The 23,556-nt window shown below is 39.8% G+C and overlaps 3 protein-coding genes across 3 annotated transcripts in view; 2 read left to right on the top strand and 1 right to left on the bottom strand.

The window, feature by feature from the left end:
- Positions 1-10,870, top strand: part of proser1 (proline and serine rich 1) — a 12,319-nt gene extending 1,449 nt beyond the window's left edge. Inside the window, 11 exon segments of the mRNA XM_020598483.1 lie at positions 864-932; positions 1,161-1,255; positions 1,392-1,485; positions 1,765-1,875; positions 2,288-2,389; positions 3,064-3,142; positions 3,468-3,560; positions 6,301-7,669; positions 9,179-9,236; positions 9,238-9,309; positions 9,428-10,870. Coding sequence (XP_020454139.1) covers positions 864-932; positions 1,161-1,255; positions 1,392-1,485; positions 1,765-1,875; positions 2,288-2,389; positions 3,064-3,142; positions 3,468-3,560; positions 6,301-7,669; positions 9,179-9,236; positions 9,238-9,309; positions 9,428-9,553 — 2,268 coding nt within the window. The 3' untranslated portion in view covers positions 9,554-10,870.
- Positions 10,871-11,107: 237 nt separating this feature from the next.
- On the top strand, positions 11,108-17,349 carry stoml3b (stomatin (EPB72)-like 3b). The gene is made up of 7 exons (XM_020598344.1): positions 11,108-11,663; positions 14,987-15,090; positions 15,204-15,276; positions 15,639-15,721; positions 16,005-16,208; positions 16,449-16,583; positions 16,719-17,349. Exons 1-7 carry the CDS (start codon positions 11,600-11,602, stop codon positions 16,905-16,907), a joined length of 852 nt encoding a protein of 283 aa, XP_020454000.1. The 5' UTR covers positions 11,108-11,599; the 3' UTR covers positions 16,908-17,349.
- Positions 17,350-17,574: 225 nt separating this feature from the next.
- mtus2a (microtubule associated tumor suppressor candidate 2a) overlaps positions 17,575-23,556 on the bottom strand; it is a 28,446-nt gene continuing 22,464 nt past the window's right edge. The window contains exons 9-15 of the mRNA XM_020598535.1: positions 22,897-23,111; positions 22,670-22,775; positions 22,498-22,571; positions 22,283-22,381; positions 21,967-22,086; positions 21,722-21,819; positions 17,575-21,565 (exon numbers count right to left, since the gene is read on the bottom strand). Coding sequence (XP_020454191.1) covers positions 21,136-21,565; positions 21,722-21,819; positions 21,967-22,086; positions 22,283-22,381; positions 22,498-22,571; positions 22,670-22,775; positions 22,897-23,111 — 1,142 coding nt within the window. The 3' untranslated portion in view covers positions 17,575-21,135. The remainder of the gene's footprint in view (positions 21,566-21,721; positions 21,820-21,966; positions 22,087-22,282; positions 22,382-22,497; positions 22,572-22,669; positions 22,776-22,896; positions 23,112-23,556) is intronic.

Here is a 23,556-nt window from a genome sequence, read left to right as displayed (position 1 = left end):
CCATACTCCAAGTATGGTAAAATCAATGAAGAATACAAAATGCGTAGTGCTTTTACGTCCAAAATATGTCTGATCCTCGCCAATATCGATATGTTTTTTGCTATTTTATGCTGAATATATCTGATATGAGATTTCCAGGTGAATCTATCATCAACTATGACACCTAGAAATTTAATTTCATATACTCGTTCTATACTGGCTCCCCCTATTTTCACTTGCAGTTTGTTATCTAGTCTACGATTCCCAAATATCATGAATTTAGTTTTATCCATTTTTTATAGATAGCATATTGCTATCACATCATTTCTTTATCTTCTCAAGTTCCTGTGAAACCTGTCCCGATAGTTGCTGTAGGTTATCCCCGGATGCCCATATTGTAGTGTCATCAGCAAATAAGACCATTTTCACTAAAGCCGAAACCTTGCACATATCATTAATGTATAATATGAATAATTTAGGTCACAAGACTGAACCTTGAGGCACCCCACATACAATTTCCAGATCACTCGACTGATGTTCACCCAACTTCACAAATTGGCACCTCTGTGTCAAATAACTACTAATCCAATTCAAAGCCACTCCAATCCAATTTAAAGCCACTCCAAAGTGGATTTTAAAACTTATTTCTTACATACAGTATATGGAACTTGTGTGTTAACTAGTTATGTTTTAGCCTTAGTTTGTAAATTATTATAATCACAACTTTGTTAGCTTTTATACATATTAAAGATAAATGTGTTTTTTCATGCCAAACAAATTTATGGTTGCAACTTAAATGAAGCAAGGACATATGGTGTTTAAGTATCTTTTTTTTTTATTGAGAAAGTTGGTATTCAAATTGTAACTGTCTTGTACATCTGCAGGTGATGGAGATACTGAAATACTTCTCATGGGCAGAACCACAGATCAAAGCAGTTAAAGCCCTGCAACATGTGAGTAATAGGTGTTTTAGGAGACTGGGTACTAGAGTTTATAGTTTGCATTATTAGATAATTTTATCCATTTTGCTAAACATAGATATTATTTGCAGAGATTATATATCTACAACACAAAAATTTGTGAAACTGCAAAGGTGTATTTGCTTGTGTGTAATTGCCACCTCTTTCTGAAATTGATATGTTTCAAAATATTGAATATGTTTCTCATTCTGTTGCCTTTAGAAAATGGTTGCAGTCCCTACAACCAAAGTCGCAAATATCCTGAATTGCTTCACTTTCTCTAAGGACAGACTGATTGTCCTGGAGCTGATAGCTTTGTGGGTAAACCTTAAAAAATTAAGCTCAGTGTACAGAAACACCACGTCAAAAATTGTATTGTAATGTCAGCTTATTTGTTTTATTCAGTAGTGAATTTTACTGATTGGTTACTTGATCAGTCTGTGTTCTGTACAGGAACATTTTAGATGCTCAAAATTACCGTCCTGTGGAGGATCTGTTTCGTATACACTTGTCTGAGAAGAAGCGTGCTCGCAGGATACTGGAGCAAGTAGGTTCACCCTTCCAAATTAATTTCACAGTGTTTTTTTCTGTATTGTAGGTAGGTTAGCATAGGAAGGCTATTTTCTAGTCTCTAGTGTATGTCTTGGTGCAAAAGATCTTGTGTAGTTTCTTTTATAGCTCTAAAGTACTAAACGACAACACTGTTGCCAGGATCAGTGTGCACGCTTGTGTCAATATATGGTCTTTGGCTTCCCTATTATATACTATATTTGAAATGCTGCGCACATGCACTGTTCCTAAAATTATGTTCCTTCTGTGTCATTAGGTGTGCAAGGTTGGCTGCAGGGCTCCTGTAGCCATGATCTCCTCCTGTGGTATGATACCAGGAAATCCATACCCTAAAGGGAGACCAAGCCTGGTCACTGGCACGTTCCCTGTAAGTATGTGCAGAGCTCTGCATTGAGCTTTTCTGAAGACATCCCAGTCCACAAGCAAGCCACTACCAACTAACAATAGAATTGTCAAATTAATTGTCTTTGCTGTACAGGTCCCTGTTCCATTTTCATATCTCAGTAAATTTGTGAATAGAACATGGTTCAGAATCAATGTGCTCTTTCGTATTGTCTGGAGACAAAATAGCATAGTGGGCTTGAAGGGAAAAGCCCTATTTCAGTTTCATTTTTCTCCAAATACTCCATGCTAATCTTGATTACAGGAGATTTGTTACTGGTGTTGCAAACAATGGCAGACGGACTTAAATTGAGCTGAAATAGAAAATGCAAAGTTTATTTATTCATTTAGTTAGTCTTGTGAATCCCAAAAATTATATGTTTTGTTTTTAATCACAGGGAAACCCACTGAAAAAAAAAGATGGGGAGAAAAAAGATGATGCCGCTAACAGTATGGAGGGAAAAGGAATTGCTTCCCGGATTATTGGACCTTTCAAACCGGTAAGCAGTAGGGTGGGAATCACTTGGATCAGATGGGATGTGATAGTGTCAACATTTCCCAGAGAAATCTCATGACTGAGTGATGAAGCCTCATGTGAACTTCAAACTCTGTGTCAAGCTATGTTAGATAAGGTAATGACAGGCCACAGTGAGAGTGCTAAATGGACTTGTGTAAAGGCTGTACACTAGAGATTGCAAGCAAAAAAAAACCAAAAAGAAATATATGAATAATATATTTAAAATAAAAAACATTAATGGACACGCTTCACTTTTGAATATAAAATGTAGAAATAGATTTAGCATTTGCTCCACTTTTTCTGTGTTATGAAAATATTGATTTAAAGCTATTATTTTTCCTTAGCTTGGTATATGGCCACATTGTAATATTTTTTGTTTATAAGTAACCATACTTTTTTTTTTTTTACCTTCCATGTTTAAATTTTGGGTATTGTTCAGTGTTGTCCTTAACATAATCAGTGTGTTAGTTGCCTCCTGTCACCTTTGAAAACTTGGAGACACAGTGAAAGTCAGAGGTTAAATCCTTTGAGATGTTGTTTTCAGTACATTAAGAACTTAGTTATGTGAATGTCTTTCAATTGGCCAGCTTTTTAGAAAGGAAGACTGTAATTGACTTATCGGTTAAATGCTTTATATGTACTTTTTCTTTTTTTTAGTTTCCTTCGACCTACAACCCTCATCGACCTGTGCCCTACCCTATACCACCATGCCGACCCCATGCTACTATTGCACCAAGTAAGAAACAACCCAGTTACTTAACCCTACTTTTTTTCCTCCTCTCTACAATAATGGAACACTGTATACACAACCTGTCAGTGATTAAAAAAACTAACAAACACACAAATATCAAATATACTGAGCTCTAAGACAATTGAGAAATGAAGAATGCTTCTTAGAGTGGTTTTAAGTTATAGTTAGGCTTGTTTTATTACTGCCATCTGGGACAGGTTGGGGAATAGTTAATAGATGGGGTGTGTTATATGTGAGTGTTTGTGTTATGTATGTGTGTGGCTGTATGAATGTGTGTCAGACACTGTTAATATTTGCAACTGCTACTCAGGTGTGTACAACAACGCAGGCCTTGTTTCTGTGGGAGGGGTTATAACAACCAGCGTGGCCCCTCCCCCCTACAACTCCACCCACAAAGTAGCAGGTATGATTTGATGGAAGCGAGTGTGTGTGACAGCAAATAGATACTCCCTGAAGCATGCTGCCTAACCACCTGGCATGCTGCTTATCTGTGCTTCTCCAGTTTAATGCCTTTACCAGGTGAAGACTGTGCTTCTTACTTCTGTTGGAGTACACTGAGTGACCAGAAAAATACAACCCCCTGTAAATGCAGGACAGTTCAACCGCTGTGCATTAGATTCAAGTGATGCCTTTAATCTGAAGCTGTTTGAGAGCCGTTGATCAATTTATATAGTCATGTTTTGGGGAATGCTGCAGATTGCAACCAAATTTTTGTTATTTTTAATATAATATAATAGTTCTCATAATTTTTATCCTCCATGAATGGTTACAATAGGAAATTGTGTTCCTCTGTTATTATGCAGTCCCTTGTTGATATTTGTTTTCTGGTCAGTCAGTGTAGAAGTATGTTTTGGTGATTTGTGAGGAGGGGCTTTGGTTGTGTGGCCTGGGAATAGCTTCAAACTAATGTCATTAACCTCTTTCTTTCTGGAGTCATGCTTTGTGTTGGCATTTAACATGCGTCATTTGGGATAATTTATGTTTTTTTATTGGTTTTAATCAGTTTTCACAATTGAAATACATCTTTTAGGGCCTCTGGGGAGGTACAGTGGTTTCAAGAAGTATTCATATCCCTTCACTTTTTGCACATTTTATTGTGTTGTAGATTTAACTTTAAATGGATAAAATTGCTTGTTTTCCATCAGTCTATATCAATCTTAGGCATTTTTGCAAATGTATTGAGCCTGGTTCTGTCTGTGGTTTCTTCTGTTAAAGGGAGTCTTTCCTCCCCACTGTGACCAGGTTTTTGCTCAAGGGGGATTTGTTGGGTCACTGTGTAAAGGGCCTTTAGATTACATTTGGTGTGATTTGGCGCTATATAAATAAAACTGAATTGAACTTGATTTAACCAAAATCAAAAACTGAAGCCTGTCATTTACAAACATATTCACATCCTTAATTCTGTACATTGTAAAAGCCCCTTTGGCAGAAACGACAGCTTTGAATCTTCTTGGGTAAGTCTCTACAAGCTCCATCACATTGGACGGAAGTGGCTGTAAATGCCATCTTTAGGTCTTTTCACAGATGTCTAATGGGGTTTAAATCAGGGTTTTAGCTGGGCCACTCAGGGACAGTCAGAGATGTTCTGAAACCACTTCAGAGTTATCTTGGCTGTATGCTTTTTTTTTTCACCGTGGTGCTGAAGGATGAACTGCCATCCCAGTCTAAAGTCACATGTACAAGGACCTCTCCCTGTCCCTGCTGATTGGAAGCTCCCCCATAGCACGATGCTGCCACCACCATGGCTTACGGTCAGGGTATCGGTATTAGCCAGGTCATGAGCAGTACCTGGTGTTCTCTAGAAGTGTTGGAGTTCTGCCCAAAGGGTTACACTATTTGGTCAGAACAGAATCCTCATGCTCTCAGGGTAGTGTAAATGCTGTTTGGTAAACTCCATGTGGGCTGTCATGGGGGTTTGACTTCCTTCTTGCCACTCTAACATAAAAGTCTGATTGATGGAGAGTTTCTGAGATGGCCATCCATTAAGCAGCTTCTCCCATCTCTGCATAGGATATTGGAAGCTTTGTCAGAGCAACTGTGTCCTCATTTTTGTCAGGCATCCATCTCTAGGAAGTGTTCTGGTGGTTCCAAACATCTTCCATTTCACAATTTCTCTCCTCCTGTCAACACTCGAAGCTTTAGAAATGGCTTGCCTTTGTCTTGATCTAGCCTCGCCATAATTTTATCACAGAGATCTGCTGAGTTCCTTGAATTTATTGTCTTGGTTTTTGTCCTGACATGCAGTGTGACTTGTGGGACTGTGCCTTTACAGGTGTGTGTCTTTCTAAACTATGCCCATTCAATTCAGTTTATCAAATTGCAATTAAAGCTTTATTAAAGTAAACAGGATGCACGTGACCACTGTTTGGAGTGTCATATCAAAGGGTCAGAATACTTTTATAAATTTCAGCTTTTGATTTGGACTTTTATGTATGGATTCTATGGCACTCAGGAAAAATTGGTACGTTATCAAATAATTGTAAATTAGGATCACACTCAGTTACAAGAAATCACTTTATTCTGCAAGGAGGATGAAACAGGTTGAATTTTAGACTTGGAAACATTTCTGAAAACACATGGCAGTTTTGGCACTTTTTTTTTTCCATACAATACAGTAAAGTATGCAACAAGTGGAAAAAGTCTGAATACTTTCTAAACCACTATATATGGTGATAAGGATAAAGAAGACTCTAATTTTATTAAACTGACAAATGGCTAATGCTGTATGTCTGGATGGGAATGTGTGAGATTTCCCCAAAGGTATGATGAAGACATATTCCAATCTTGAAAATTGTTGGTATGTATGTAAATGTAATTATTTGCACGCGGGGCTGCTTTCTAGCTATTCCTCTTTGCTGTATCTCTCCTCTTCTGTATTTTTATTATACTGTATGTCAGTGCATTTTCTACAGCAGATTTGTGGGTTTTACCGTCTTCTCCATATGTTCTGGAATGAAATTGGTTTTTAACAAAAACGCTATTGAAATGCAAAAATCAGTTTGTCATGTAATGCAAAACATTTATGCCATTTAAATATAATTAATGCAGTTTTTTAAAATTCTAATACCATGTGACATATTGTAGTACTAATCATTATTTTATATTACTTTTTTTAACCAACTCTGATTTCCTTCTACTTTCAGGTTATGCCAAACCAGGCAATCCACAGAACACCACACCTGGAGTCAACAGTGGGCCCCTCCTTATCCTTCCTGGGTCCACTCCTCCTGCCTCTGTCCCACCCCAGGCTTCTCCTGCCCAGCCCCCTCCCACAACTCCCATCACACCAGTTTTCCCTGGCATGGTGCCCTCGCACAACCCTAATGCCCCCTCTCCCTCCCCGGCTCCCTCCCCATCTGTCATCAAAGCAGGACCACAGACCCCTAGTGATCATGGTACACCTACACCCTCATCTGTCATTAAAGCCCATACCCCCTCAGGCACCCCTTGTGGAACTCCTGTTTCCAGCAGTGGGGGCTTCATCTCATCCCCCTTTCATGCAGTTTCCCGACCAGGCACCCCTGCTACCTCTCGTGGAGGCTCAGACCCCCTGTCTCAGGTGAACTCCATGGGCTCAACTCAGCAGAAGATTTTTTCCCAGTCCACACCCACAGACCACCAGTCAGGACCCACCTTCCCCGGCATACAGTCACAAGCAGGTAACCTGTCTGGGTCAGTGATCCGAAGTTATACCCCCTCTGGACCACCATCTCTCCCTCCTGGATCATCCACTCCAGCAAATCCGAGCTGTTCCACCCCAGGTCCCAGTCCCAAGCCCTCACCAGTTCATTCTGCACAGACACAGGCTACCATGGCTGTCACTGTCACTGGAGGCCTGAACAGACACACTGGGAGTAGCAGTAGTGGCAGTAACAGCCCTGTACCTTCTGCTTTTAAGGGCACCTCTCGCTCTGGCACACCATCTGTTAGCTCTCTAGTGGTACCAGGTTCTGCACAGGCGGTCCTGGCATGTTCCTTGGGTCTTTCACACCCCTCAGGTTCTCCACAAGTCTCTCTCCCTGGTCCTGTTGCTATCACTGGCATCCAAGCTCTGTCCTCCAGCCCAGCACCCTCTCATTATCCCAGTCTGTCCCCTTTCCCTTCCCTTTCTTCCTCTCTTCCTCCTTCCACCATCCCTTCATCCATGCCTGCAATGCCTCTCACTACCAGCATTTCTAACCACACACCAACTTCCATCTACCAAGGTTTGGCTCCCAGTGCAGCCCCCACTGCAGCCTCCCCTTTTGGTCTAGGCCTCACTTCTGCCCCCACTATATTCCCAGGCCTTCCACCTGGCCCTAGCCCCACTGCCTTCCCAGGACTGAGTGTGTCAGGAGGGCATGGGGCTGGGAGCCCTGTATTGTCTTCATTCATGGGATTGCCAGGTACAACTCCATCTTCAGTAGCATCGGTGGCGCCACTGCAAACAGCAGCGGCAGCAGCTGGGGCTCCATCATCATCACCAGTTTTACCAGGTTTTGCATCTGCCTTCAGCTCCAATTTCCAGACTGGGTATGTCAGACAAGTTTGAAGGGCAATGTTAGACAGCTTACATGAATATTTTTACACCTTATGATTGCTTATTGATTTTATTCCAATATTTAATTTATTTTAAAACCATAACAGCAGCTGAATTTGAATAGATGCTCTTGTATGTTAGTTGTGAAGGCCTATAATGTCAATCTGTAGTAATGCCACAGTTTTGGGATGCACCGATTTTGAGTTACGAAATAATTTCAACCTAAAAGAGGGTCACACCCCTTCAAAGTTAAAGAACCAGTGAATTACTGTATGTTGTGTAGTAGTCTAAAGGAATTACAGTTATTAGTTGTATTCAGTGAGAATGGTGGCGGTGCCATGTTTGTTTCCACAGAAAGTTTTCAGTTATTTTGCACAGCCTCCTCTTAAATGTTTTATTTCATCACAATCAGAAAGTAAATTACATAAAAACAACTGTCTAAAGTCATTGCACTTTTCTGGTAATTAGTAGGAACACTTCATTATTATTAATTACTTGAATCAGTACTTGGTATCAGCAAGTACTCAAATGTAAGTAATTGTACCTGTTATTAAAAGGTGTGGTATCGGTGTATCCCGACCGCAGTTAACTAGGACTTGACATTAATTCCCACTTACATGTGTTAAAAAAAAAAAAAAATCATCATAAATTATGTCCAAAGAGTTTCCACTGTGGGTTGTATGCGTAAATGGAAAAACTGCAACTTTAAAGTGCAAAGTCCACTTGTACTGCTACTGTAGAGTGGTTTGCGTGGCCTTGAAGAGTTCTCTACCAGGTGATTGCTGTCGGTCATATAATAAGCATGTTATCTTCTTTGTAGACCAGATAACATTCCACACCTTTTGCTGACATTTCATGCACTTAAGGCAGGTGCTGTCCTTGCTAGCTCTTAAATGAACCAACAAGTAATACTTTTTGTTCACAGATGGGGAGTGGTCATATAGTATAGTGAAGTAGTAGTAAAGAAATCATATAAACACATTAATAGATGAGGTGAATACCACCCCAACAATATACCATGTTTATACTATTAGTTTGCAGCTGTTACAATAAAAGGTATCCACACAGTCAGATCAGAGCAGAGCTTGTGGCATTGTCTTTTTATGTGTCAGTTTTGTACAGAATAAACAACAATGACATGCTACAGGGTTTGCGTGGGACTTTAAAATCTAAAATCCAATCATTTGAATTTTAGGCCTTAAAATGTCTTGAACATGAGCTTGATGGGTCTTAATTATGAATCATGTTTACAGTGAATTTTTTCATTTGGACTTTTCTTCTGTTATGTCACATTTACTTCAGTTGTGCTTTTGTGTGTTTTTGGGAAAATGTTCAGTTGACCAAGGAGTACTGCCTATGGTACATTTATTCCTTGTTGTAGTTCCTTCTCTCATTAGTTTTTATTTATTACACAGTAATAAAACTGCAAAATCAAATCAACTTAAAGAATATCAAGAACAATAGTCATAATAAGCAGACATCAATTACTGTGCATGTTACAGGTTGAGCAGTGGACTCCAGCCTCCAGGAAGCAGCGGGTTCCCCGGCTTGCTCTCTTTTTTTCTCTCCCTCTGCCTCCTCTACTAGCCTTGGTGGCCTCCACAACCCAACCATGCAGTCTGCCCTGCTGCAGGTAGATGCACACAATGTACTATGACATAGTATACCATACTGACAAGTACTATATTTGAATATCAGCTTGAGAAATCTAACTGCCACAAAAATGGTGCCTTGTCTTTCTTTTGTTCAAGGCTCACCCCACTTCTGCTTTGGAGAGCTTTCCAACTCAGGCCAACAGTTTCACCAATTACCCTCCAGGCCCAGGAAACCCCTTTCCCCTCCAACCAGGCCTGCACCCACAGTTGGGTTGGCAGTGAAACCCACAGTATGCTTTGAAACACTGAGCAGACTTGCACACTGACCTCAATCATACACCCTATCCTACCCATCGGCAGTTGATATGCTTTCTTTCTGGGCCTTGAACCCTACAGAGCACAGGACACCAGATGGAGAGTTTCAGTACTGTGTATGTTACAGCCAGAGTGGCATACTACTGTGAGGAGCACTACCATGAAAACAGCTGAAGCAGTGTTTGGATAAGACGGTATATTTCTTATATTATTCATGGAGAGCAGTTGTAAATACAGTTGTCAAAGTTGTTTGAGGTTATAGAAGTAGACTGTGACTGGTTTTAATGTTACCTGGACTTGGCTGTTTTTAATCACGTTTGTCCACATTTATTAGTGAATAATGATGAATTATAGAAAAAGTGAAAACTGTACCTAATATTATGTAATGAATTGACAGTAGCCTCGTGTAGTATTTTATGTTCGGTCTCAGTGGAAAGGAAATGCTTACGATACTGATTTAGTGTCCTGTTTGAAGACTGTTTTATGACATGAACTTTTTTACTGACTTAGGGTATATGGAATTATATTTTGAAGTGGACACATCTTAAATATTTTTAAAAAGCTAGCGATATGTCAGTGTTGGGAGTGGTGTACCCAGAACTACTGTTTGGCAGCTCTGCTCATGTTAATTTCAGTAAATACACTATCAGCTGTGTACCGGTATTCACATTTTGTGTTTACAGTTAGTTTTTTTTTTTTTGACAGATGTGACCCTGGTAATTCTGATACTACAGTATTTGCTCATGCATACTGTAGGAAAACATTTCTTAGAACAACAAAAGCATCTGTTGATTGATATGTACACTTGGGGTGTCTAACTATATTCTTCAGCTATGCTCTGCAACATAGTGAAAACTGTCATTTTTCATCATTTGCTGTACAGATCACTGGTTCTCTAATGTACAGGAGGTCACCCTGAGACAGTTTCTTTGCTTGAGTAATAGACATTTTGTTTGAAATTGCGCTGTTTTGTTTATTTAGTCATTTTTTTGTATTTGTACCGGTTTCATATTTTGTCAGTAAACTGCTGGTTGCTCTCTCTATGCAGTGCCATACTCATCAAGCAAATGCTGAAAGTAAACAAAATAATCCAAAAATAAATAAAAAGGGAAAACAAATGAAAAAGAACCTTAATGCAACTTAAGACAGCTAGGCATGCAGATCCCATATAACTGTGATATTTGCTTAAGAGCTTTGCTTAACGGGTGTTACGCCCCTCTTTTCAACTAGCGATCAATAGAACCTGAATATTTAAAAATAATCTGAGATCCTCATGGACAAACAGTATAATGAACAAACTTTAGATAAGCAAAGATATTTTTAATATTTAAGGCCTGTGGTGCTACAAATCACAGCTTAAAAAATGAAAAGGTACTTTTAAAAAATGTTGAATTTATACTACTAGTTCTTGTTTTTTGTCTTGTCTTTGATTTTTTTATGGTCTACAAAAGATTTTTAAAAATATAACCAGAGTAGATTCTCTACAAAAACCTACTGTAAAAAGAAGAATTTAACAGTGTCAGGCTCATTTTAAGATAGGCAGGGAAGTCATGTTTTTAATAGTTTCTCAATCTAGTAGGAGTGAAATGAGGGAAAGTACAACCTTACAGACTGCATTTCTACTCCCAGAACGTTTTACATCATCTGCTTGGGTTGGGACTGGTAACGTTCAGTATGCTGGTTTAATTTAAAATTGGTTTATATCATGGAATTTTAGCTAGCTTCCTTCATTTATAGCTGGCTAAGCTAGATTTGTTTGGGTTTTCATTGAAACATGCTTTTTATACACTCACTCTCATACTCAACAGTATGTTACAAACTCCAGTGACCTCTTGGCACCGTGGCAGTCGTATTTTACTGATGATCAACTCTGAGTCTGAGGCACACCCACACTTCCTCTGAGCTAGTTATATTGCAACAATACAGCTTTAAAAGGCTGGGTGACTCCCACCTGACTAGGTGCACTTCAACAAACTCTGTCAACACACTTCCTTTCTCAGTTTAAACCAGCTCATGGAAATGGAGAGCCAACAAGAAAGCCAGAAGAGAAGAGGAATGAGCAAAGAAGAATTAATATGTAAGATAAGCCACATTTTCCTACATACAGTAGCTGTCTTTTTCTACTGAGTTTAAAATGTTGCTGTCAGTTGTTTAAATATTAACGTATTACTAATTCCGAATGGTTAAAAGCCTACATTAACAAAGGGCTTGTTTACTGTTCACTGAAACATGAGCTTAGTGTTGAAAGTACATTTCCATTACGTTATCAGTGATGTGAGCAGGAGTGTATACCATACAGATGTATGTGGAAAACAGTCACAGAGCCAAGGGTGTTCTATGTTAGTATTGTCATAGAGATAAAAATCACGTCGCAGGAGCATGTGACTGAGTGTTGGTGTGTGTCTGTATCAATGCTTTGTGGAGTCTAATGCTGAAGGAGAACTGCTGGGTTTGGCTTGAGTGTAAAAGTTCTGTACTTGGTTGCTGATAATGGCTTATTTTCATGTCAGGCTTTTAATGATATGTTTTCCAGGTCTTTATTCTCATCAACCAGTTGGACAAGAACATGTGATGTTAGCAGCTGTGTACACATCATTTGCACATATCCACTTTCATTCAGGTTGTTGTCAGTGAACAGGAATCAGTAAAAAGTAAACTGGGTGTACAGATTATTAAGATATATTAAGAGCCTTAGGGAAGTTCTTTCATCCCAACTAACAGATTTTGGTGCTTTAAAAAAAAATCCATTTAATTGAAAAATGTATGGGTATTGTAGTGGTAAAAGCAAACTTAATATAGTTTATACTTATTAGGCCAGTGTTAGTTACATTCTAAGTAAACAGGAAATCACTTACATAAGCTCAACTCACATGAATTTAATGACCACTCTGCTCTCCCTCACACAAGCCGATACCAAATATGAGCTACAGTGCCTTGCGAAAGTATTCGGCCCCCTTGAACTTTGCGACCTTTTGCCACATTTCAGGCTTCAAACATAAAGATATAAAACTGTAATTTTTTTTGAAGAATCAACAACAAGTGGGACACAATCATGAAGTGGAACGAAATTTATTGGATATTTCAAACTTTTTTAACAAATAAAAAACTGAAAAATTGGGCGTGCAAAATTATTCAGCCCCCTTAAGTTAATACTTTGTAGCGCCACCTTTTGCTGCGATTACAGCTGTAAGTCACTTGGGGTATGTCTCTATCAGTTTTGCACATCGAGAGACTGAAATTTTTGCCCATGCCTCCTTGCAAAACAGCTCGAGCTCAGTGAGGTTGGATGGAGAGCATTTGTGAACAGCAGTTTTCAGTTCTTTCCACAGATTCTCGATTGGATTCAGGTCTGGACTTTGACTTGGCCATTCTAACACCTGGATATGTTTATTTGGGAACCATTCCATTGTAGATTTTGCTTTATGTTTTGAATCATTGTCTTGTTGGAAGACAAATCTCCATCCCAGTCTCAGGTCTTTTGCAGACTCCATCAGGTTTCCTTCCAGAATAGTCCTGTATTTGGCTCCATCCATCTTCCCATCAATTTTAACCACCTTCCCTGTCCCTGCTGAAGAAAAGCAGCCCCAAACCATGATGCTGCCACCACCATGTTTGACAGTGGGGATGGTGTGTTCAGGGTGATGAGCTGTGTTGCTTTTACGCCAAACATAACGTTTTGCATTGTTGCCAAAAAGTTCGATTTTGGTTTCATCTGACCAGAGCACCTTCTTCCACATGTTTGGTGTGTCTCCCAGGTGGCTTGTGGCAAACTTTAAACGACACTTTTTATGGATATCTTTAAGAAATGGCTTTCTTCTTGCCACTCTTCCATAAAGGCCAGATTTGTGCAGTATACGACTGATTGTTGTCCTATGGACAGAGTCTCCCACCTCAGCTGTAGATCTCTGCAGTTCATCCAGAGTGATCATGGGCCTCTTGGCTGCATCTCTGATCAGTCTTCTCCTTGTATGAGCTGAAAGTTTAGAGGGACGGCCAGGTCTTGGTAGATTTGCAGTGGTCTGATACTCCTTCCATTTCAATATTATCGCTTGCACAGTGCTCCTTGGGATGTTTAAAGCTTGGGAAATCTTTTTGTATCCAAATCCGGCTTTAAACGTCTCCACAACAGTATCTCGGACCTGCCTGGTGTGTTCCTTGTTCTTCATGATGCTCTCTGCACTTTAAACGGACCTCTGAGACTATCACAGTGCAGGTGCATTTATACGGAGACTTGATTACACACAGGTGGATTCTATTTATCATCATTAGTCATTTAGGTCAACATTGGATCATTCAGAGATCCTCACTGAACTTCTGGAGAGAGTTTGCTGCACTGAAAGTAAAGGGGCTGAATAATTTTGCACGCCCAATTTTTCAGTTTTTTTATTTGTTAAAAAAGTTTGAAATATCCAATAAATTTCGTTCTACTTCATGATTGTGTCCCACTTGTTGTTGATTCTTCACAAAAAATTACAGTTTTATATCTTTATGTTTGAAGCCTGAAATGTGGCAAAAGGTCGCAAAGTTCAAGGGGGCCGAATACTTTCGCAAGGCACTGTACATGCTGTTTGATTACATATTTCTTCTGGAGTCTGATTTATTGCTAACCACTACAGGGCTAAGTATGGTCAGAGATAAACTTTTGTGAGGATCTTTGCGGGAACATGGGGTCCAGCGTCCTGTTTTCTAGTAATTCTAGGGGCTTCCCAGAACCGCGGAGTGAGAAGGGAGGGGGCCCGCTAGATGTCAAGATTGACATGATGCAGGATAACTGTTAAATCATGTGCATATGTAAGGGTTTGAAAATAATACTCCTCTACTTCCGTACTTTTAGTGCAACAATGAAACTTCCTTTAGAGGAAAGTTAACTCCTGTGGTATGTCCTGTGGCTGTAGAAAGAGAGAATTTTTTTTTTATGACACTTAAGAGGAAGGAACTAATGACTAATGAAAAATTGGAAAGTTGGAGAACTGGGTGGAGGGGATCAAAGCCACATTCTGCTGCGATATGGAGATTGAGTTTAATTATCTTGTGTACATGAAACATGTATTTGTCCAAGGCATTTAAAACGACCAGGTGTGCTCTGCGTTGCATCCATAGCTTTCTACACTTGCTCAGTGTGTAATTTTTTTGGTCTTTTCAGCAGGTGAAAACTTTCTATATGGTCTCCTGTGTTGTAATTACACAGAGTCAAACAACATCATCTCCACTCTCCAAAGGGATTCAAAGTAATTTTATGCTGGTTTCTGATCAGTAACTTTCTGGACCATATATGGCAAAATAAATGCCCTCTGATGCAATGCATCCTGTTTTGTACTCCGCTACAACAAGGATATTTGTTTCAGGGGTTTCACAGTATGTCAAGTTCACTCACTCACACACTGTTCTCTCTCTCTCTAGCTGAACAGACAGGGTCTTTGGGATGCATTGGTTGGTTCATATTCATAATCTCTGGTGTATTCACTTTGTGCCTTTTCCCTATCACCATCTGGTTTTGTCTGAAGGTGAGTGAGCTCAGTACATAAGTATGAGGTTGATGGGCAGAAGGCACTTCTTCCCTTTACTCCAAACGTGAATGTGATTTGAGGCTGTGCTGTTCTTTCTGTCTGTGTTGTAGATAGTTCAAGAGTATGAGCGTGCTGTCATCTTCAGACTGGGCCGCATCACAGACAGGAAAGCAAAAGGACCGGGTAAAAACAATGTCTACAGTCCAGGCCATAAATATGTGGACAGTTAAACTACTGGTCAAAAGTTTGGATGCACTGAATGGGAGGGTGTGTCCAGACTTTTGGCTGGTAATGAATACATATGTTGTCCTTCACTGTCTGTACTTCAGCACATTTAATTTGAAATTAAATAATGGATAATACATTGAAATGCCAAGTCTCATCTTTAATTGGAGTAGGTTTATATCATTATAGAAAAACACTGTGGGAAATGTAGCCTGATAAAATGTTAAAACTATACTGAACTTGGGCTACAGTTTGGGATAAATAAGATATAAAAATGGAAATATCAGACTGATGATTCAGGCTTTGTTCCTTTTCCACAGGAATTTTCTTTGTTTTGCCGTGCACTGATTCCATTGTGAAAGTGGATCTGCGAACAGTTTCATTTGACATCCCACCACAAGAGGTAGGGCTGGCACACAGAAGAACACAAAACTATCTGGAGAAGTGTTGTTTTGTAGCATTGCAGAATTATTTCAGTTCAAGTCTTCGGGAGGTGCACACACACACACACACACACACACACACACACACACACACACACACACACACACACACACATACACACTTTTTTCGAGGGGCGCACACACACACACACACACACACACACACACACACACACACACACACACACACACACACACACATACACACATACCAACACAAACCGTCATGTGCTTCTGCTCTAGATCCTGACCAAGGACTCGGTTACAGTTTCCGTGGATGGAGTGGTGTACTTCCGGGTCAACGACCCAATCGCCTCTGTGGCCAACGTAACTAATGCTGACTTTGCCACTCGTCTGCTGGCACAAACCACCCTCAGAAATGTCCTGGGGACCAAGAACCTTGCTGAGGTCTTATCTGACCGTGAGGGAATCGCTCACAGCATGCAGGTATAGAATCTAAAGCTTATTTAAAGCTAGAAAACCTGAAACTAGAACATATCACATGCTCTGTGCTTGTGCAGTCAAGTAAGTGGAAAATAAATAACAACTGGCTAATATGAATATTTAATATTTGATGCAAATGAAAAGCTGTGGTGTGGTGTCAAATTTTTCCGAAGAATTCTCTTTTAGATAATTACTATTGGACTACAGCTACATATGTAAGCTCTTGCTTTTTGTTTTTTCCAGAGCAGCCTGGATGATGCCACAGACAACTGGGGCATCAAGGTGGAGCGTGTGGAGATTAAAGATGTGAAGCTACCAGTTCAGCTACAGAGAGCCATGGCTGCTGAAGCGGAGGCTGCACGAGAGGCCAGAGCCAAGGTCTGAACGTGTAACATGACAGATATACAGTTTCACATGCACGTATTGCAAAAACACAATATACTCACACAGGTTTTCACTTTTAGGCTGGATATTGTGTGCTGTCCTAATCTCTGTTTCTTTATCTGTGTGTAGGTGATTGCTGCAGAGGGTGAGATGAATGCATCTCGTGCCCTGAAGGAGGCTTCCCTTGTGATTGCAGAGTCTCCATCAGCCCTGCAGCTTCGCTACCTGCAGACTCTCAACACCATCGCAGCAGAGAAGAACTCCACCATCATCTTCCCTCTGCCCATGGATATCATAGCTCACTTCATGCGTAAGTGAGGTTGCTGATACTGCAGTTTTCTGACTGTCTAACGTCGCTGTTTAAATAAGACAAGTAGTGGATGGGACCAGAGTACATTTCATTCTGTGGCTCTCTGTAAAACTGTCAGGATGCAAGATGATACTGTTGTTGTACTGTCAGCATTTTTCAGATGAATCACAGAAACCCATTTATGGTTCATTTAGTCCAACTGTGATCAGGCCAGGGCTGCTAACCAGCGTGATGTGAACTAAACTCCGAGTCAGCACAGCTTACATGTCTTTGACACATTATACTATGAAAGTGGTATTATACTGTGCTGAATTATATGGTGAATTGTGTCTCATTTATGATTCATGTTATATGGTGTGATGTTGATCAGTTCAATATTTTGAAACATTAAATGTAAAATGCTGAAAAATGAATTGTTTAAGTTTTAATTTCAGCCATTAAATTCTTCAAGACCTCTGCTGCCTATCTTGAGTCTTGAATCCCTAATATTGTGAAATCTAGTGATGTCATTGAGTTTTGAATAACTGAGTTGAGAATTGAATAGAATAAAATATGACAGAATTTATATTTAAAAAGACCAATAAATAGTACGCTGGGGAGTCTTTAAGCTCAATGGGCTTTCTAATGTTGTTGAGCAAAAGATATCAGTTGAAGAAACAAATGGCAGGCAGGACCTAGGGCATGTAACTTTTCTTGAATATTTTTAATACTGTGTTCTTCCAAAAAGTACAAATGAAATCATTAACATGCTGTGTACACGTTACACATTGAACTGTCTCATTACTCATCCTCTAAGCCTGCTATGCTACGGTTACATTTTGACCATCACAAATGCAGAAAGAAAGGGAGAGTGAGAAACAGTAAAGACAGGAAAAACATGCTTCTATTACTTTGTTGGTGCACTAAGACACGACTCATGTTGTAAATGTATTTACATTCAAACATACAATCATTTCCAGCAAACTTTATCTCTGGACCAAATCCACATAGGGCAATTGTATAGCTTACCTGCACAAATTCAACCTCTATTTCTGAAAGCCACAGAAACATTTGCTACAAAGACATTTAAATATCAGCATGGATGTTTTCCTAATGACATAGATACATTACCCATATTTCTTGTTGGGAGGCTCAACCAAGTGCTACATATTAAATGGCTGCTACATAAAGGTCAGACAAGAGGTGCTTCTTTATTAAATAAAATCACATGAATGGCTTTTATCAAATGCCGTCATTACATTGTTGACATTCAGCGCATAGTGAGACAGATGTCCACAGGACACATTGAGGGGACATTAAACTACCACTTCATTGTCTAGAAATCATAGTCTGTGAAATACTACTTTAATATGAAATCTGTAACTTTACTCTGCCTTTTGTAAACACTAGTTTTTGTTGCATCCTTGTGGACTGTATTATTTGCACCTGAAGCGACCTTTAGGAGGACCCTGTCAACTGTTATCCTAAACATTTAAAAACACAGTGGCTGTCTGGTTGATATATTCTTACAATTGACTGTTATGCAAAGACATTCTTAAAATCATCAGTGGTGGTATAAAATCAGTGAGAATTGAGATACTTTTCTCAAATCCTATTTTGTACTCAACATTCTTTTGTTTAAGAACATTTAACCCTGTGTACATATCATACAAAAAAGGAATGGATCCTTAAGATCCATGAAAATGTTAAAACTTTTTCACAACATTAAAAGTGCTGGTATAGCAATGAAAGATCTACTTAAAAGTTTATTACTGAAAAACTGGTAACCTAGAAACATCCTTTACATGCTGGTAAAAGGTTATATTTACTCAACCTGTAACTTAACGGAACAAGTGACCAGGAGCGATACAAAGAATATCAAGGCCCTGGGTAGGCCTTGATATTGTTCCACCCCCATGCATCTGCTTAACTTTTACCAATATTACATTAAAACCCTAACCCATGCCCCCAGTATACGTGTTATACAGTATACAGACTTACCCTCATCTCTTTTCCACTGGCCTTGTTTATTTACAGCAGCTCATTTTCATGTGTGGTCTGAACAACTTTAGCTTTGTTTGTTAATGTGCAAGTAAATCACTGAGATTCCATTGTTTAATACTGTGTTTTCAGTGTTGACTGAAAGCCAGATGAAAGATTAGGACCCTGAGGGTGACTTGGTCAGTAGAGTACAGTACAGGAGGCAGCTATGACATACTAAATACTATAAAACAAATCTTATTTTTTCATACCAAAGGTTGGTTTCTCCGTTGAATTTTGAGAAATATCTTGAGAGCATTTTTCTGCAGAGAGGCTATACAAAAGAAAACGGAAGGTGTTTCTAATCTAAATTTGGAAAGTAATTCCCTGAACAATATACAGTGTTCTCACACACTGAGAATTCAGTGTGATTGCAAAACATCAGACCACAAAAAAATCCAAGAATAACGTGTCATTCAGATATGCAAGCAGAATCAGAAGAGGTTAAAGGTTAATCATGCTTTGCGCGTACCCCCGTGAGTACGTGAACATGGACAAGGGACCTGCGCACATTCCAGTACATAATTAGAATTGAGGGTCTGCCTTCTGTCCCCTTACGCCAATGTTTTCCAACCATTGTGGTACATGTAGGCAGTGGGGGCTTTTTGGGGCCTGCATGCGATCTGGGAAGATGAAAAAACTTTAGTTACTAGACCACAGTGGACACGCAAATTATAATTTGCCATTTATGAAGGTTCACCACTAATCTAGTACATCACAAAGAGGTAAACAGAGGGTTAACCTGTATTTTTTTTTTTTTTAATCTAGATAGCTTATAAACTCTTATATCATGTATCCTATCATATCAAAAGACTGTCCCTTGAACACTATTTATACACGTGATGACAACAAATTGTAAAATCTGCTGTATATCTCCTGCCTCCTGGGGTATGTCACATGTTCCACTTGTGCATCTATAGGTGATATTTTCAAAGTTACAAACTCCATTCATTTCCTTCACATAAAAGATGAACAGATCACAGCAATAATAAAAGTTGCACATTAACACTGGAAGACTTTCACACTACATGCTTGCCTAAGTAGCAAAATACATGTAACAAATAAATTTGATAAATATCACATTCCAAAGCAATCCACAACATTTTAAACAGGGATTCCTGTGCTTGGTTTCTCGCTTAGCTTTGAGCTCCCTGGTAGCTGTGTGTTTTTGTTGTTGTTGCTGCTGTTGAGCTGCAGGCACAACAAACAGCACATTCCCACTGAGGTAAATACACAATGGCAGACGTAGTTTTTGCAAGGTGACCTGAGGGATCCCAAAAGCGAAGAGTAGCTCATTGTAGGAAGACCTGGCAAGGCTTTACAAAACTTTAGACATATATTTTTTAAGTGAAATGGCTGGGGTGTCAGGTAGGATTGTTCCACACAAGTAAAACTATAGCACTGAACTAAATACTGTACAATACACCTGGAGGAGGTGGAGAAACATGATTTGCTCTGACTTGCTGTACAAACCAATTCTTTATGCAAAGTTTATGAAACAAACGTTGGTCGTTCGCTGCTGGTGAGACTGCAGGAAAAGGTATAAGGCGCTTTTTTGGGGGGGAATTTTTTCAGGTGAAAAACAAAAACATTTCTTCTGAAACCTCAAAATTACAATTCATCATTTAAACAGGACTAACTATGAAAACCAATCCCAGTGGGAAAGAAGATAGCTTATTTTATCAAGGACATGGCTGTATTTTTAATCACACTATATCATTGTTTTCTTATGACAAAAATGTGCAACCTTCCATCTGTTAATATTTCTGTTGATGTGAGACTCATGACTACCCATGCAGAGGAGCTTTAACTACATGTCAACACTAACTGTGTCTCTATCATACAGTATATACACTCGACATTTCAAGACTCTGTATTAGCACAAGTTGGGATCTGGGACATTTGAACTGAGCTGCAGTCATTTGCATCATTTTCCTTTACAGTATGTATCTGTGTTATTATATTCTATATCACTATAAGGTTGAGGCATGATGGACACCACCAACTGTAGCTGCATGTCAAGGTCAAGACTATAACCTCAGTGCTTTGACACAGACTGTACAGTTTATCCTGTGATGACTAGAAACCAGAGTACTTGTCTGTCTCCAGCATGTACCACAGTGTGATTCACATTCAAAGAGGAAGGAGGAGAGAGGAGCATGATGGAAATGGTGGAAAATTAGCCAGATAAGAAAATGGAAAAAGAATGATGTGAGTTTATCTCTGTAATGAGCTGAAACAAGTGACTGAGTTACAGCGATTGGCCGATGCTCTGTGTGTGGGGGTGGCTGGACCAGGGGAGTAATTCTGATTGCTTGCTGCCCTGTGAGTGGGTGTAGCTGGTCCCGGGGAGAGATTTTGATTTGCGGCAACTCGGTGGGAGGGGGAGGAGTACTGAACCTGCTGGGGACAGCTGTGGCAGTGAGTGGGAGAGTCGCAGCCTGTTGTAGGTGAGGAAGAGAAGAACGGGGATGAGGGGACAGGAGAGGAAGAGAAGGACCGGTGCAGAGGGGAGGAAGCGGGGGACATGAGGGGACTGGTCTGGAGACGCCACAGCAGCTCCTCGTTGTTCCGGCTCAGACGCTTCTTCTCAGTGCTCTCCTTCTCAACAGACTCCTGGAGGTTGGCGTTCTCTTCTGACAGTTGCCTGAAGGAAAATAGCACATAGAAAACCAATGTTTGCATATAGAACCATAGCTACAGTGTGCACTACATGAGCTGTGAGTATAAATTTGGGTTAGCCTACTGTAAATGATGACGATAACAGCATTAACAATAATGGTGACAGTTAAATGTGTCTGACCTGGATAGGGCTAGTTTCATTTCAATACGAGCCTTCAGATCTTCATTTTGCTGCTGCAGAACCTGAACCTTCTCTTCAAGGAAAACGTTTTTTTGGGCCTGCTCAAAAGTAGAACACAACCACAGCGCAAGCTTTCATTCAGCAGACACACACTATGACCACAGTGTGTAACCAGAGCAGTGTGCACGTGTGTGTTTTGTGTAGTGTTGGTGGAGATGGGGTTGAGATGGCTTATTTGAGCCTACCACTTTCTCCAGGTCAGATATCTTCTTCTCTTGCCGGTGTATCTGCTGGTTCTTCATTTCTACAACCTCTTTTAAGCTCTCCAGATCTTGCACAATGTGCTGGTATGGAGCCAAAGCATCCTGTTTGTATGGACAACATTAAAGGACCAATACAGAGCAGAGTTTAAAAAGATACTGTGGCAATTCTACTGCCAGGATTGTGCGTTTGATTGCCATTTGGGCCATTTATATTTCCTGTGACATATTATATGCTTAATTATTTGAGACATATATGCAGGCATATACTGTACAGCGTCTTTTTTTGTAGTAAACTCACAATTATCTGTTCATCTGTACTTCTCCTCAGAGCCTCCTCAAACCGTTTGGCTTTGTCCCTCAGACTCTGGTTTTGAAATGTGAGTGTATCCACTTGATCCTGAACAAACACATACATACACACAGACAGAGCACAGATTCATGTGTAGCAATAATAAATAAATAAATAAATAAGAAGGGTAGGTAGGTATCTTTAAAAAAAAAATAGAATCATACCTGTAGAGAAAGCCTGAGTTTATCAAAATCTTCTTCTAGAAGCATCTTCTGTTGGTCATGAGCTTTTCTTAAGTCTACACAGATTTAGAGACACAGTAAAGATATGTGTCAGTGTTGTTTCTAGCAGTAGAGGTGTCATATTGTGTTATTTAAATGAGGTCTAAAATTGTACCTCTCATGGTACGGGCGTGCTCCTCATGCAGTGTTGCCATGGTGATGTTGTGCATGTCTCTGAGCTCCTGAATGGCTGCCTGGTGGGTGCCTGTTATCTCCTCCACCTAACACACACACACACACACACAGCCATGTCCTTTAACAACTGATCAGATTTCATGTGAAATCAGATCTCATCAAAGCTAAATAATACAGACACACTTAGCCATGATTCCTTTCTCTCACCTGTTCCTGTTGCTGCGTCCTCAGCTCCTCCATCTCTGACCGGTGCTCCGCCTTCAGGTGTTCAGTCTCTGCCAAGTGACACTTCCTAAGCCCCTCCTCCACAGCAGCCAGCTCTGTTTCCTGCTGCAGCTGCAGCTCCTGCAGCTCTCGTTCAAATGCCACCTCCAGGGCTGTCTTTTCCTGCTGGAGTCTTTCCCATTGCACTGAGCTGGAGACTGTGCATGGAATAAAGTGTCTTATGATATGATAATGTTGCAATTTATTCACTTTCCTTTTACCTAGATAAAAAAAAAACATTCAAAAATATAGATATACATATAAAATCCTCTTTAAAGTAAAGAAATGTGCTCCATGTTATATGTCAAAAAATGTCCATGAGAAAGGCCTATTTCTTGTGAAATACTGGTAGAACACCTTCTTATTGCTTTGTTTGCTTTAAAGAGGTTTTTATATGTAGATTTGAAGTAATAAGAGCATGGCCATTTTTGACATACAACATGGAGCAAAGGTATAAATACTAAAATGTATTCCATTTAGCTGCTTTACAGTAACTAATATTATAATGTGCAAGTAAGAAAACACAGGCATTCAAAGGACTTCACTGTGACACTTAAATAGAACAGAGTCATTGTTAATGTCATTTGTAACACCTATGCTTTC

This window comes from Monopterus albus, unplaced genomic scaffold (genome assembly GCF_001952655.1).
Source record: "Monopterus albus unplaced genomic scaffold, M_albus_1.0 scaffold38.1, whole genome shotgun sequence".
In the NCBI taxonomy this organism is placed as follows: domain Eukaryota; kingdom Metazoa; phylum Chordata; class Actinopteri; order Synbranchiformes; family Synbranchidae; genus Monopterus; species Monopterus albus.
This window is presented reverse-complemented; position numbering and strand designations above follow the sequence as displayed.

Excerpts from the sequence above, each read along its gene's own strand:
- stoml3b (XM_020598344.1), top strand. The coding sequence starts at position 11,600 with ATGGAAATGGAGAGCCAACAAGAAAGCCAGAAGAGAAGAGGAATGAGC. Across the intron at positions 15,277-15,638 it reads CAGGAAAGCAAAAGGACCGG|GAATTTTCTTTGTTTTGCCG; the intron begins GTAAAAACAATG and ends CCTTTTCCACAG. Across the intron at positions 16,584-16,718 it reads CACGAGAGGCCAGAGCCAAG|GTGATTGCTGCAGAGGGTGA; the intron begins GTCTGAACGTGT and ends ATCTGTGTGTAG.